Below are 13,594 nucleotides of genomic sequence, written 5' to 3' on the forward strand. Positions count from 1 at the left end.
TGTCACTGTGGGAGATGAGTGACTGGAAATGAGCATGACAACATGTAGTTTCACCCATATAGACCCCTACTGGAATCTGGGCCAAGAACAATCTAAAAGTCTTCTTCAATAGAAGAATATTTCCTTTTAATAGAGAGCTTCTGGGATTTAAGAGAACTGGCCATTCAGATTATAACAGACTTCTGGGAAACATTAAAACTCCAGATTGGTGTTTACTGAAAGCTAAATCATTGGGTGGATCCCAATTTGTTACAAAACCATTTAAAATTTATGTCAGTGGTGTTACTTACGCTACAGAGGTCAGTGTTTCAGGCTTTCGGAACTGACTCCCTGTGTGAAATTCATGAGGACAGTCCCACAGCAGTCTGTCTTACCTTGCAATCTGTTGCTGTTGTCTCCTGCCTGGGTCCCCTCAGTCACTCTCCCCAGTTTCCTCTAAACAGCCAGAAAATGATGCCACTCATTGCAAGGGCATTGCCTTCTGAATCAAGGCTAATTGCTGTTCTGTACCTCTGTGCTCCCCACTCTGCTCATGGTATTTGCAAAGACCATGGCCTCCAGCACGACTCTTGCAGAGGGCTGTGCCGTGTGTGGTCTGGACACAAGAGGGCTGCCTCCTGCTTCTTGCACATCCACAGTTCATGAATAAATGCTGGCACAAATGAGTACTATTACAGCCAGAAAAGATTGGCTTAACCTGCTTCTTCTCAGAAACTGCTTATTTATTTGAATCTTACTTGGAATTCAACTTTGCAGCCCTCGTTTTGTAGGAGGCTGAAAGCAAGCAACAAGTACCTAGGTAGTTCTCAAGCTGCTCTGTTTTAACCTGCAACCATGACACACAAGCAGAGCAGGATCTGTGCTGACTAGAGAGCATGGAGGAGGACACTTCAAAGAAAAACAGGGTGTTACAAAAAGTACTGTGAATAATGCAGAAAAGACTATTTATTAATCAGCAATGACCTTTTTTTTCCTAAGTAGTTAGTGGGAACAGTATATACGTAAGAGATAGCCAGCCAGATTAATAAAAAAGAATACTTAATTGAAGCTTACATTTCTGTGAATTTAACCTAGTGAGAGTCTTTGAAAAGAGCTCCTAACACAGAGCATAATCAAATGTACTGTTTGAAGATCCCATGGTCCTTTAGAAAATTCCATAGGTGACCTTCATGGTTAAATTTCATTTTGTGTAAGTATATTGCTCTAAAACCCTCGTTGCATGCTGAATTGGGAGAAGTAAATGCTGTTGTTCTGTGTCCTACATTTAAGCTCAGAGTAGCTGAACACTGTCAGAGAAACTGCCGTGTGGCAGCCCTTGTGTGTGATGGATGTTTTAGAGAGAGGGAATGCATAAGCTGGCAGCGTTCCCCTGGGGCACTGAGATGCTGCCTTAGGAGCCTATGGAAAGCCTGCTGTAGGATGCACTAAGTGACTATTTAGCAACAGACTTTATTATTAGGTACAGGAAGAAAAGCCTCCAGACATGAATGACCTACAGCCAGTTTTGCAGCTGCTGCTTTTTGCAGAGCCCATTACTGATTTAATGAAAGTGAAGGATATTCAGAGCCTAAATCTCGAGAGTCGGGTAAAGCCACTGTTATGGAGTTCAGAGGTTTATTATCCAAAGGAGAAGAAGTAAAATCTTGCCAGCTTTTTGGTTGTCTTGTCTACAAAGTTGCAGATTTCTCCTTGCACTCCTATTGCTTTTGCAGTAATGAATTGTTCTCACTCCTGAACAGCTGATGGCTGTGCTGAGCAGGAGCTGCACTTGCTAGTACAGTAATGCTCTCGAGCACAAATGTTGGGCCCACTTGAAGATAAATGAAGTGGAGTGGAGGTTAGGCTCTCCAAATCTTATTTTGCATACCTTAATCAATCAGATAACTGAGGGCATTTTTAAATTCCCAGAGAGAAACTTTCAGTGATGAAGATTCCCTTCTTTTGGTATGAAACAAATTACTAGATAGGGAGCATACATGATGTAATTGATAATATAGATATGGTCAATTCTTGCTTGTCAGACTTTGAATATTTCCTCTGTTATTCTGTAACAGCTTTTAAAAATCTTGTTTTGACAGAGTTTTTGAAGTGGATAATTGGATTCTTTTCTAATGAGGACCATGTATCTTAATATTTTCTATCAGAAGATATGAAAATTTTGGCATTATTTTCTCAGTATTATTTCATTGCAGGTATTCTGAATGTTTAAATTTATAGATGGAAAATAGGAAGCAGGTCTTTGCAGAATGGATGTCCTGCCTTGGGAGTTATGTGACAAATCCCAATGAGCAAAGAAAAGTATGTAAGCAGATGTATAGGTTATGTCTGCTGTCATGCACACAACAAAATTCAGTACTTTCAAGATAGGAGGTTTAGGGACAGTCAGAAGGAAAAGGTACACTTGATATTTGAGAGAGACAAAGACAGCTGTTCTACCACCAACTGTAGCTAGAAGAATTATGTTCTTCTATTGATTAGTATCATCTTGCCATAATGTTTGTATTGGTGATGGCTGCTGTTGTATTAATGAAGATAGCATTTAGAATTGAATTAGTCTCTAATGAACTTCCAGAACAATAGCAGTAACCCTCATAAGTAATATAATGCATCTGTTCCTTTAGCCCCAGGACATCTCATGTATAATTGGCAATGCAAATTATCCAACTCAATTTGATGAATGTTATAGATATCTCATTTCCATGATCAGTCCTATTTTCAGGTAGGTAGAAAGATGGATCATGTATTCTCTACTATTCTATTTTACTATTTTCCACTGATTGCAATGTAAAATTTTCCCCCTTTCTTACATGCAATATCGTTGCTATATTAGGGTATTGCAAAATTAAGCCATAATATTATGTCTCAGAAAACTTGCATTTGTTCCCTTTTAATTTTATTTTGTTTAATAAAGGCAGCAAAGAGGAAAAACATAACATAATCAGACCAAAATTACTGAAATGACATATTTGCTTAAAAAAAATCTACTAACATCATACTTACGTGCTAAGTTTAAAAAAAGAGGAAAGTAAACGTGGGACATGAAAATAACATTTCAGAATGCTTCTGCTTGGGTGTGCTACAGTTGTTCTTGAAGTAAAAAATATAAAATTCTAAAACTTAATATGACATTTTGTGGAATATTACAGGTGCATAAACTTAAACTCTTCAAGCTGGGCAAAGTGACTTACCAGATTTTGCTGACAAAGCCAATAAAATTGCTGGAATTTCTGAGACATGAGGAGCTGAGCACTTCCAACAGCACTTCGGATCTTACCTAGGACTAAGCATACAGACAGATTTTTACCCATAAATGTTTTTTGGCAGTAAATAAAATATCTAGCTGAAAAATACGCAGCTGAAATTCCTGGTTATTTTAAAATGGGAGTAAATATTTGGTTTTGTTGCTTGTGATTATACACATAAAATACTTTTAAAAAAGACTGAGGTATAGGAAAGCTCAATGGCACCTTATCTTTTGGCAATAATGAATGAATAATAAATTATATATTAGCAAGTCAAAACAACTGAGACTTGCTTAAGGAAGAAGAAAAATACAAGGGACTATATTCAGATTCCTGAAGTGGGCATCCATAAATCAATATGATTTTAAAAACATTCTGAAATTTCTAAGTAAATGACACCTCTCCCATTTGCATTTGCTCATGTAGATTGAGAGTTGTTGAAGTTGTCTTGCCTCAAGAGCCAGTTGGATGTCTGTTCCTTCTGTCAAAGGCCTTAGATTATATCTTCTGGTTCTGTGATTGCAAATTACTTCACTCACTACGCTTGTGTGGATGATCACTGAATGAGATCTCTTTATCTGTTCTGAAGTTATTACATTCAACTGTAATACAACAACTCCTACCATAAGGATTAGATCCTCACAGGAATTATATCTCTGAGACATGTTTTGTTACACCCAGTAGGAATTACAGGTTTTCTACCCAGGAAAATACACAAAGTCCTCAGCACAGGAGCTTCAGACAAAGTGGGGCACAAACAGGTGCTCCAGGACTTTGCTGAGCCAGGATCAGCCCCCGTGGATGTGTTGGTATTTCCTCACTGTCTGTGTATGTGCCCTTACAGTATGCACTGGGGAAAATGACCAAACTCATTTTACTTGACTTTGTTTCCAAGAGTCATCTGTCTAAATTAAAATCTTTGAATGCATTATAATCAGTGATCTGAATTCAGCAGCTCAGCCATGTTAGGCACTTATTTTTAGTTGAGCTGAATTTCCTCCTGGAGATGCCTCTGTCTTTCTATTGGCCATACTACCTAAGGGGATTGGCTTATCCCCAGGAAACTACATCCTGACTCCCACATTTGCTGGGATAAATAACACGCTTTGGTAGGTAGCACCATGCTTTTCTATACCTTCCTACATATCCTTTCCAACACTTCCTTTCCTCCTCATCCATCTCCATGATGAAAAAGAAAACCCATTTTCAAAAAAGTTATAAGCTGTGGTCTCAATGAAAAATTTATTTTAGCAGGAGAATTTCCAGATCTTCAAATAATGTTAAAGATATAGGTAATGGTAATGGTAGACAGGAATTACTCTGATATATTTTACTTCATTTTGGAGAAACCAAGTTTGATAATTCAAACAGGATGGTGAGTATGGATAAATCTGGTACAGCACAACAGATCTTCAGCCCCTAATATAGGAAACATTAAACTGTGGCAGACTTAACATTTTGTTGTTATTTAGAATAAATACAGGAGGGCATATGAAAATTGTATTTTGGCAGTAAACTTTACATTTTAATTCAGCTTTCAACCAGTGAAACATCTGCTCACCTACAAATAGCAGCAAGAGATAATTTGAAAGTTTTGGGCTCCAGTTACAATCTTGGTGACTTTCAAGGCATGTGCTAATATGCAGAGCTGTGGTTCTCAAACTCTATTCCATTTTCTCTTAGACAAACAGTACAGCTGTGCCACAACAGTAAATTAAACAGAAATATACATAATTCATCAGTCCTGTGTGACATCCATTGTAGAAGGGTTAAGTGGTTCAGGGCTGCATGAGTAATTCACTGAGGTTTGTTTTTGTTCCGTTGGCCAAATGAAATAAGGCATTTTAATTGGTTTGGGGTTTTTAATCATCAAACCCCTCACTTTCCTCTACAGTGTTATTGGCATACAGAAGGGAATATTTGGAGTGTTAAAACCTGAACAAACATACAAAAACATAAATAAAAATGTTTCATTTGATCTGACATAAATTGCTTTAATTCGGTTTTCAACATTTTAAATAAAGGCAATGACTTCACTGACAAATAGCCTTGTATCCTCCTTTTTTCTCTTGGTGATCTGTAGCTTAGGACATTAGATAAACTCTCAGTGTGGGGTCAGAGGTCCTCCTTTTCCAGGATGAGGAATTATGCTGTAACAGGTCCCTGACATCACCTATTCCATGCTATGTTCAATGATTCACTGAACAAAAAAAGAATGATGATGATTCCATGGGCTGATGGTTCTATTGGTTGTCTCTAGTGAGTAAAGTTTACTTGTTATTTCCTCTGCTGAATTTTACAGTTCATAGCTCAAACACACCGTCTGAGTAAGGAGCATTGGTTTTAACTCTTCTGCAGAAATATAGATCCTGACAGAATCCATATATGTCTTATATTCTCTAGTGAATCTCAGTTACTTGAACCCTCACATTAAATAAACATTAATTTTATCTTCATTATCGTGAAGCATTATGTCAGTAAGTATTAGTGATTTAAAGCTCAGTCAGACTGGTCAGGACTTAGGCACTGGCAATGCAGCTTTTTGGTGGGACACACATTTGACAGGGATATAAGACTGCAATGTTTGCATGTGCCACTGAGTAACAGTGCTGAAAACACATGTATAATTACAGCCCTAGCATTTACTAAAGATCTATTTCCATTTTAATAAGTAAATCAGATGTAATAAAACATAGAGGTTAGAATCTCTCATATTCATGCTACTCTGCCTTGTTGTAATTAAATTAAAGTATTAAAACACTTCAACTCATAATCTTTAGCACAATATTAATAGACATCCAAAGCCTTGTTATTAATTTCATGCACTGGGGAATTATTCTGATGAGTGTAGATTGATTATCTCCATGAAAGAATGATGAATGCTAGAGACTGAAGAGATTGAGATGTTTGGTGATGACTATAAGATTTTTCTTGTAAATAAATGCAGATGAAATCTACCAATACACATAAATAGACATAATCTTCATATAATCCATATACCTCCTTCCATTAAGATAATTCTGTATTTGCCAAAATGTCAGGAAAGAGTCACACAACCTTAATTCTGCTCCCTGAAGCATATGAAGCACTTTATCTTTGTTGTATGGTCCTGTGTGACTTCAGCTCTGAAGATATGAAAACCCTGACCATGACTTCAGTAAAAGTAGGCTGAGGATTTACACCCTGGTTAGAGATTGTGTAAATTGTGCAATTAACACAATGGTGTCTTTTCCCCTGTATGTGTAGAATTGCTTGAACAATTATAGGAAACCTTGTAATCAGAAATGATTTCATATCACAAATGTAAAGAGGGGAAAGTTAGGTCTGTATTGATGAAATTGATCATAATCTGATGCTGTAATTCTGATCTTGACAGGTTAAAAGCTTTCTTCAATTGTGCCACTGCTGCACCAACAGTGAGAAAATGGTAACAATCAATCTCCTTCTGGCATCCATTACTGTCTATTTAAATGACATGTTTTAATTTAAATTTTCATTCCATTCCTCCTGTATACTTGTAAATAAATTACTCCACAATCTGAGAAAATATACTTGGAAAAATATTGAAACTTGCATTTAGTTCACCCTCCTAACTCAAGGTTGGGCGTGATATTTGTCTAATCTCTAAACCTAAATTAGTAATCTTTAGAAATATCTTTTTCTCTATCAAGAGAGCATGTAGACAAAAATAAACATATAATGTTCAGATGGCATTTTAGGACAACACAGCCCCCAGCTGGAAGTGCTCTGGAGGGTAATTCACCAACTGGGACTTACTGCAAATTGGCATTTTACGTCAACCAAGCTAAGTTCAAAAAGGAGAACAATACAAATGCTGGGATGAATTCTTGGATGCCACACTGTAGGACTTTACAGATTGTTTCAGTACAATTAAGTTATTCTTTAGTCATTCACAACACTCCAATTTCAGAAGCTCCTGAAGGATAGGTTTATGAAAAGCATTAGAAAATGATGTCAGTAATTTCTCTTTGGTTAAAGGATAACCTGTATTTGGTCGAGCACCTAAGAAAGCTTTTATGGATAATTAACTCATGAATATACTAAATTCAATTGGCTGTGAGGGTTTTTTGTTGATTTTTATTCCCCTAAAATTATGGCAGATTTTACTCTGTGTTTTCTATTACTATTCAGTCCCATTAGAAAAGCCTCTGGAGCACTGTGGAAATATCAGCTAGAGGATTAGCAAGGAATGGTCCAGTATCCATGGAATTAAGGAGAATGGGAGGAAGAGATGATACTTTAAGTTCTCCTCTAGTACTTTATTTTTTTTTTCCTGCTAGAGATCACTTTACTGCTATGCCAGCAGAGCTTGTAACCAAAATGCAGAGGATACCAGCAAAACAACCCTTTTGCTGGCATAGTTTATACTATAGTTAATTTTTGCACCGAACTAAGAATTTTTATGTGAGATTAAACTCTGTGGAGCTGTTCTCCATAATGAAGTACTCTAGTGGCCAAGCATGTGGCACTAAGAAGCCCTGAGTGTCTTCTTCTTTCCCCTGCAGATTTAGCCTGCAAGCTGTGGGCAGGGACTGTGGTTCCCTCTCCCTGCTTTGCTCTCCCTGCTCCCATCACTGGACTCATGGGATGCAGAGTCCTGACCCTCTTGGTCTTCAATAGCTTTGTGACACTTGAAATTGTTTTTCTTGTCATCACCTACACACTAGCAACCAAACACAATTTTCAGGGTGTAAAACTGAAACTCCAGCCAGCACTCATGAGAAACACACATCTTTGCCTGGAGGCACCCTGTGAGTGCAAATGACCAGATGTCTAAAACCTGATGAGTGAAGTTCTTGAAACAACATTATGGGAGAAAAACTACAGTGAAAGAAAAAATCAATATAGCAATCAGACAGCTTTTGGTGATCTCAGGGCTGCTGTGTAACACCAAAACTGAAATTGTTTTCTAAAATGCAGTTCTATTTTAACTGTTCCCATGTTTAAAACAAAATAGGAGTGGTATCATAAGGACAGCCTTCTCCTATGAGATGCAAAGCTATATTCAGTCTTCTGGTACAATTAATATATCCAGGCCAAAAAGAAATGATTCAGGATTAAGAATAACAATTTGAATGTGCAAACTTTGCTGTGAAGTGTTTTGGGAATAGTAGTCTTGCTGGAAGATGGAAAACCACATTTATTTGCTTTTGGCTCAGCCATTTCTATTTATTTCCTTCAAGGAACTGGCAAATGTTTAAACATGTCAAGACACATTTCATGCTGGCATATCAATAAACTTAAGTTCTTGAGGACACACACCTTACAACCTCTGTGGCTCAGACTGGGGATTCAAATTTTCTAAAGGCTCAACAGGAAAAAAAAATATTCGCACAGAGTTTTTAAAATGCTGTGATGCTCATTCCCCTGGGGAAATTAATTCTTTAGAAACTTCCTTTTACTTCATCTGTTATTAGATGGAGCAATACTGTCTTAAGTTGCAATACATGATGTGGCCAAAAGTATCTATTCTGTCACCATCTGTTGTGACCAGGTGGGGCAGTGATCCTTATCTCCATGGGAGATATTCTGCTAATGGGCCATCCATTGAAACCAGATGGGGCATTGTTCTTTATCTTTTCACACCCCATCTTTCCTCCAGAGAGGTATCTTCTGCTAATGGCCCATTGAGTCCCACTGTGTGACTGATAAAATTACTCCATGCCATTGAGAGATTCTCGAGCCAGGGGGAAGAGCCAAGCCTTTCCTACCTAGATAAAAACTGAGATTTGAAACACCAAGGTAGCCTTTTTCCACTGGATTTCAGAGGAAAACTGCACCCTTTTATAAGAGCACTGCTTCAACAGACCCACACCTGTAACTCCAGAAGGACTGCAGCCACCATTTAATGGGACTGCTACCATCACCCTTACTGACGGGGTGTCAGGTTGTATTCTGACTCAGTGAGTATTTTGGGTTTGTTTCTTTGTAGTACTGTATTTCTATTTTAATTTCCCTAGTAAAGAACTGTTATTCCTATTCCCATATCTTTGCCTGAGAGCTCCTTAATTTCAAAATTCTAATAATTTGGAAGGGAGAGGGTTTACATTCTCCATTTCAAAAGAGGTTCCTGCCTTCCTTAGCAAATACCTGTCTTTCAAACCAGGACCGATACCATTTAAAAATAATGTAATCTAAAAATTATTTCAGGAAGGTCTCTTGAAATGAGTCACATACAATGAAAAATCATAACTATGAGGTTCACTTTTGACAGTCAGCTGAACACAAATTCTGACTTTGCAAACACTACGCAGACCTGTTTTATAACTTCTTTAACCTATTAGGGTTAAAAAAAGAGATTTCAAGGGTTTTAGTTGTATTTTATCAACTTTGTTATCAGGCAATTGCTCTTTCTTGTTCCCTTCCAAATTTGAGTCCCTCTGCAAACAGGAAAACAAAATCCCAGTACTGTTAGTTTTTGACTGAAATATTCCAAGTTAAAAGGGTGTCAATAACTCCAAATATCAATAAATATTACTGAAGCCCATATTGTCATGTCCTATGTACAATTTACAGAAAATTACCTTCCTGATTGCCATTTCACCATGCATCAAGGTGTTTCAGAGTATTTCTGGAGTGCAAAAGTATAGGTTCACATAATGGGAAGGAGAATGGTACTGCACCTCAAAACAGGTAGTCAGCTAAAGTCAGGTCATCCAAGTTTTCCTCATGCAATACCCAGTTTCGTATTCCAAAGAATAACAGCTCTAGCTGCCTCTGCACATCTCCAGCTGAGGGAGTACTGATGTGAGCGTGTTTCCATTGCTCACTTCATGTGGCTGCAGGTTTGACTAGGGCTGTGCAAAAGGAAGAGCTAACAGAGAGAGGAGGTAGGAGAAGTCCAGCTCTTGCCTGCAGACTCCTCCCTAGGAAAGAGAGGGGCTAAAGGACTGTGTGTTTCTCCCCTTTGCTCCCTAATAATCTTACTCTTTCAAAGGAGATCAAAGTCTTGCTCTTTGAACTTCTGCTTCAGACTGAAAACACTGATGTTCCTACATCAGTAACAGGTGATTTGGGAAGCAGGTGCTTTGGGATTCTTAATGATGACATTGAAACGTCAGTACTCAGCACTGCAAAGACTTGAAGAACTGAAAAATAGGACATATGTAAAAAAAAAAAAAAAAGAAAGAAGTACTGAGGAATAACTATTATGAAAGGCTTGGAAACTCTTCCACAGGCTAATCAAAGAAAAATATGTTATTTAACAGTCCCTTGGAGGGTATTAAAGTCTTCATAGTATTAATGGAAGAGGAAAATTATGAGCTCTGCTGTGCCATGATGAAAATAAGGACAAAACCCACAGTCCAGAAAGCACTAGAGGCTGAAGGAAGGAAAACCAGCCTTACTCACTGCTCCACCCCAAATTCTCTGTTGTTACTTGGCAGACTTGTGCACAATACAGCAGAGAAATATGACTGTAAAATAAAATAACGATGACGTAAAAACACATACATACTTTGCCTTGAAAAGGTCAGGGCAAGAAATAGAAATTGGCCTTTTAGTCACCATGCTGGCCTGGCTTAAGACTTGAAGGTACATCATAGCAAGAACTCATTGAGGGGGAAAGAAGACAACCACAAAACAGCACTCAGAGGTGATGATGAAATTTGTAAGAGTGCAGGGAAAGATGCTAGTAAGAAAACTTAATATGAATTCATTTGTGATCTGAGAAAATCTCAGCTGAGACAATAATTCAGATTGTCAGGGATTGAAATATTTATAAAACTGAGCCTGAAGAACAAGGATAATTGACCTCAAAGGGAATCATAGGGAGCTGGCTACTGAGTCCTAGGACCACTTTGATATATTACTATCATTAGCGCTGTCTTGGATCTTGTTCCAAAATTGTCTAGATTATTTTTCACTTTATCCCATCACTCCTTTCAAGGTGTCCACGGGACATGAGAGAATAATAATGATTCTTGACAAAATTGTAATAAGAAAATGCAGCTGAATTTTCTAAAAATGTATATGCCACAGAAGTACTTTAACTATTGTTCTTGCCTGCTACTGCTTTCTGTTTTTCCAACAGACTGAAGAGCCTGTAAAGGAATGGAAACATTTTTAAAATGGCTTCTCACTAAGAGGCAAAATTGCAGTTTTCAGAAAAAAAGCAAAACAATGTTAATGTAAGACTACTCTGTGTACTCTTGTACAGGGTCAAGCACTGGAGCTACAGCAGTGAGTGGGAAGGATTTAGAGCTGTGGATGGAGCTATTGCAGGATCTGAGCTCTAAGTAATACTGGACTTTGATCCTGCACTGGACTCTAGAGTTGGCCCTTTAACCACTTCCACAAAACCTTACTCTTGGGAAACACCATCTTGCACAGCCAATTGCAGGTCAGTGCTCTTATGTATTATGGTTTTTGCAGAATGAATGAGGAAAAAACACAGCTGTCTTACGTTACAATACAGGATGTGATCAAAAGTATCTATTCTGTCACCATCTGATGAGATCAGGTGAGCCAGTGATCCTTATCTCCATGGGAGGTATTCTGCTGATGGGCCATCCATTGAAACCGGATAGAGCATTGTTCTTTATCTTTTCACAACCCATCCTTCCTCCAGGGAGTCATTTTCTGCTAATGGCCCATTGAGTCCCACTGTATGACTGATAAGATGACTTCATCCCATTGGGAGATGCTTCAGCCAGAGGAAGGCGCCAAGCCTTTCTTACCAAGATAAAAACTGTGATTTTGGAACACTAAAGTAGCCCTTTTTCCATCTGGACTCCAGAGGAAAACCGGACTTCTCCACATCATCACTGGACCTTCGGAGGGAAACTGCACCTTGTACAGGAGCACTGCTCCAACGGAATCACATCTGTCACTGCAAGGGGACTGCAACCACCATTTACTGGGACTGCTACGAACACCCTGCCTGACGGGGTGTCAGGTTGTACTCTGACTTTGTCAGGGTTTGGAGTTTGTTTCTTTGTAGTACTGTATTTCAAATTTAATTTTCTTAATAGATAACTGTTATTTCTAATTCTCATCTCTTTGCCTGAGAGCCCCTTGATTTCAAAATTCTAATAATTTGGTGGGAGGGGGGTTACATTCTCCATTCTAAAGAGAGGCTCCTTCCTTTTTTAGCAGACACCTGTCCCCCAAACTAGGACAACAGCTCACAGCTCTATCCTAATAGATTTCATGCTTTAGTAATTGTCTGTAAGAAGATATACTGAAATGTTCTTACTTTCTTCAGAAAGATCATTTTCTTCTGCTTCTCTTTCCATTTCTTTGCACCATCCTTCCATTCTCTTAGTTTCAGTGTGTAGTAACTTCATAAACCAAGATCCGTCCCGTCGACAAGGAGACATCCGACCAGTCTCTACTGTCTCAATGGCTGGCTCTAGCCAGGGTTCTGGTGGTGGAAGGTTTGAGGTGTCAACTGGGGTCCTATAATCTTCTCTGTAACTGAACAGTCCCTGTGTCCGTACAGTTCTCACTGCACTATATTGGGTGGGTGTGCTGGGCTCCGAGTGCTGCTGGAATGACGAGCCAAACTGAAGTCCCTTATCCTCCATGGTGATGTGTCCTGGAAAACCCTCCAGTTCCAGGTCAGCTTGGACAGCTGCTGTTACACTGTTTGAGCGCTTAAATCGTCCATGTCTTGGTGAAGAGGGAAGAAAGAAAAGATAATAAGACATATAAATAATGTATGTGGTGGTACAGAGGCACAGAATAATGTTTTGGTGAGAAAAAAGTGGATTCTGTTATTCTTGTTTGACTTTATCTTAAACATTTTTTCTTTGTGTATATCTCATTAAATTAGATGGTGAGTAGCAGCAGAAAGGAAAAACAAAATGCATAGTGGAATCATTGATCTAAGCAAGGGTACAAAAGAAAATTTAAACTATCTCTGGAAGCAATTATTGATTTATTCTCATACTATAAAATAGCACGTCATTATTAAATAAACTGAAAATAACTAGCAGAACTAGAACTTCCTGATAGAAGTCTGTAAATTATATATATATAAAATCATCAAATGTTCAGAATTTTAAGTTGAAAAATCTGCAAATCTGCTCAGTTAGTACTTTTGAGAATCTTTTAATAAAAGAAAAATATTATCAGCACATTTAAGACTCTGGTTTGGGGGTGTTTTTTGGTCTTGTAGGATGCCCATTAAAAGTTGATTTTCTGCTGTTATATGACACTGAATAATGACATTTTAGAAAAGCTTTGAGTTAAAAAGTTAGAGAAGCAAAGATTATTTGTGAAATCTTTTCACATTGGAGTCTATTTTCTCAAATTATTTGTAATCAGTGATGGCAAAAGGCAATTAGCAGCCAGATACTCTCGGACAGCTGCTGTGAAATGTGATAATG

At 38.1% G+C, this 13,594-nt stretch overlaps 1 protein-coding gene across 17 annotated transcripts in view; it reads right to left on the reverse strand.

Moving 5' to 3' along the window:
- The window catches only part of DLGAP2 (DLG associated protein 2), a 465,971-nt gene that overhangs the window by 15,580 nt on the left and 436,797 nt on the right, over nt 1–13,594 (reverse strand). For all 17 annotated transcript variants that reach the window (XM_033054074.2, XM_033054084.2, XM_033054073.2 and 14 more), the window contains 2 exons: nt 12,460–12,875; nt 3,189–3,280 (listed from right to left, as the gene is read on the reverse strand). In XM_033054074.2, the coding sequence (XP_032909965.1) occupies nt 3,189–3,280; nt 12,460–12,875 (508 nt within the window). The remainder of the gene's footprint in view (nt 1–3,188; nt 3,281–12,459; nt 12,876–13,594) is intronic.

This window comes from Catharus ustulatus, chromosome 3 (assembly GCF_009819885.2).
Source record: "Catharus ustulatus isolate bCatUst1 chromosome 3, bCatUst1.pri.v2, whole genome shotgun sequence".
In the NCBI taxonomy this organism is placed as follows: Eukaryota; Metazoa; Chordata; class Aves; order Passeriformes; family Turdidae; genus Catharus; species Catharus ustulatus.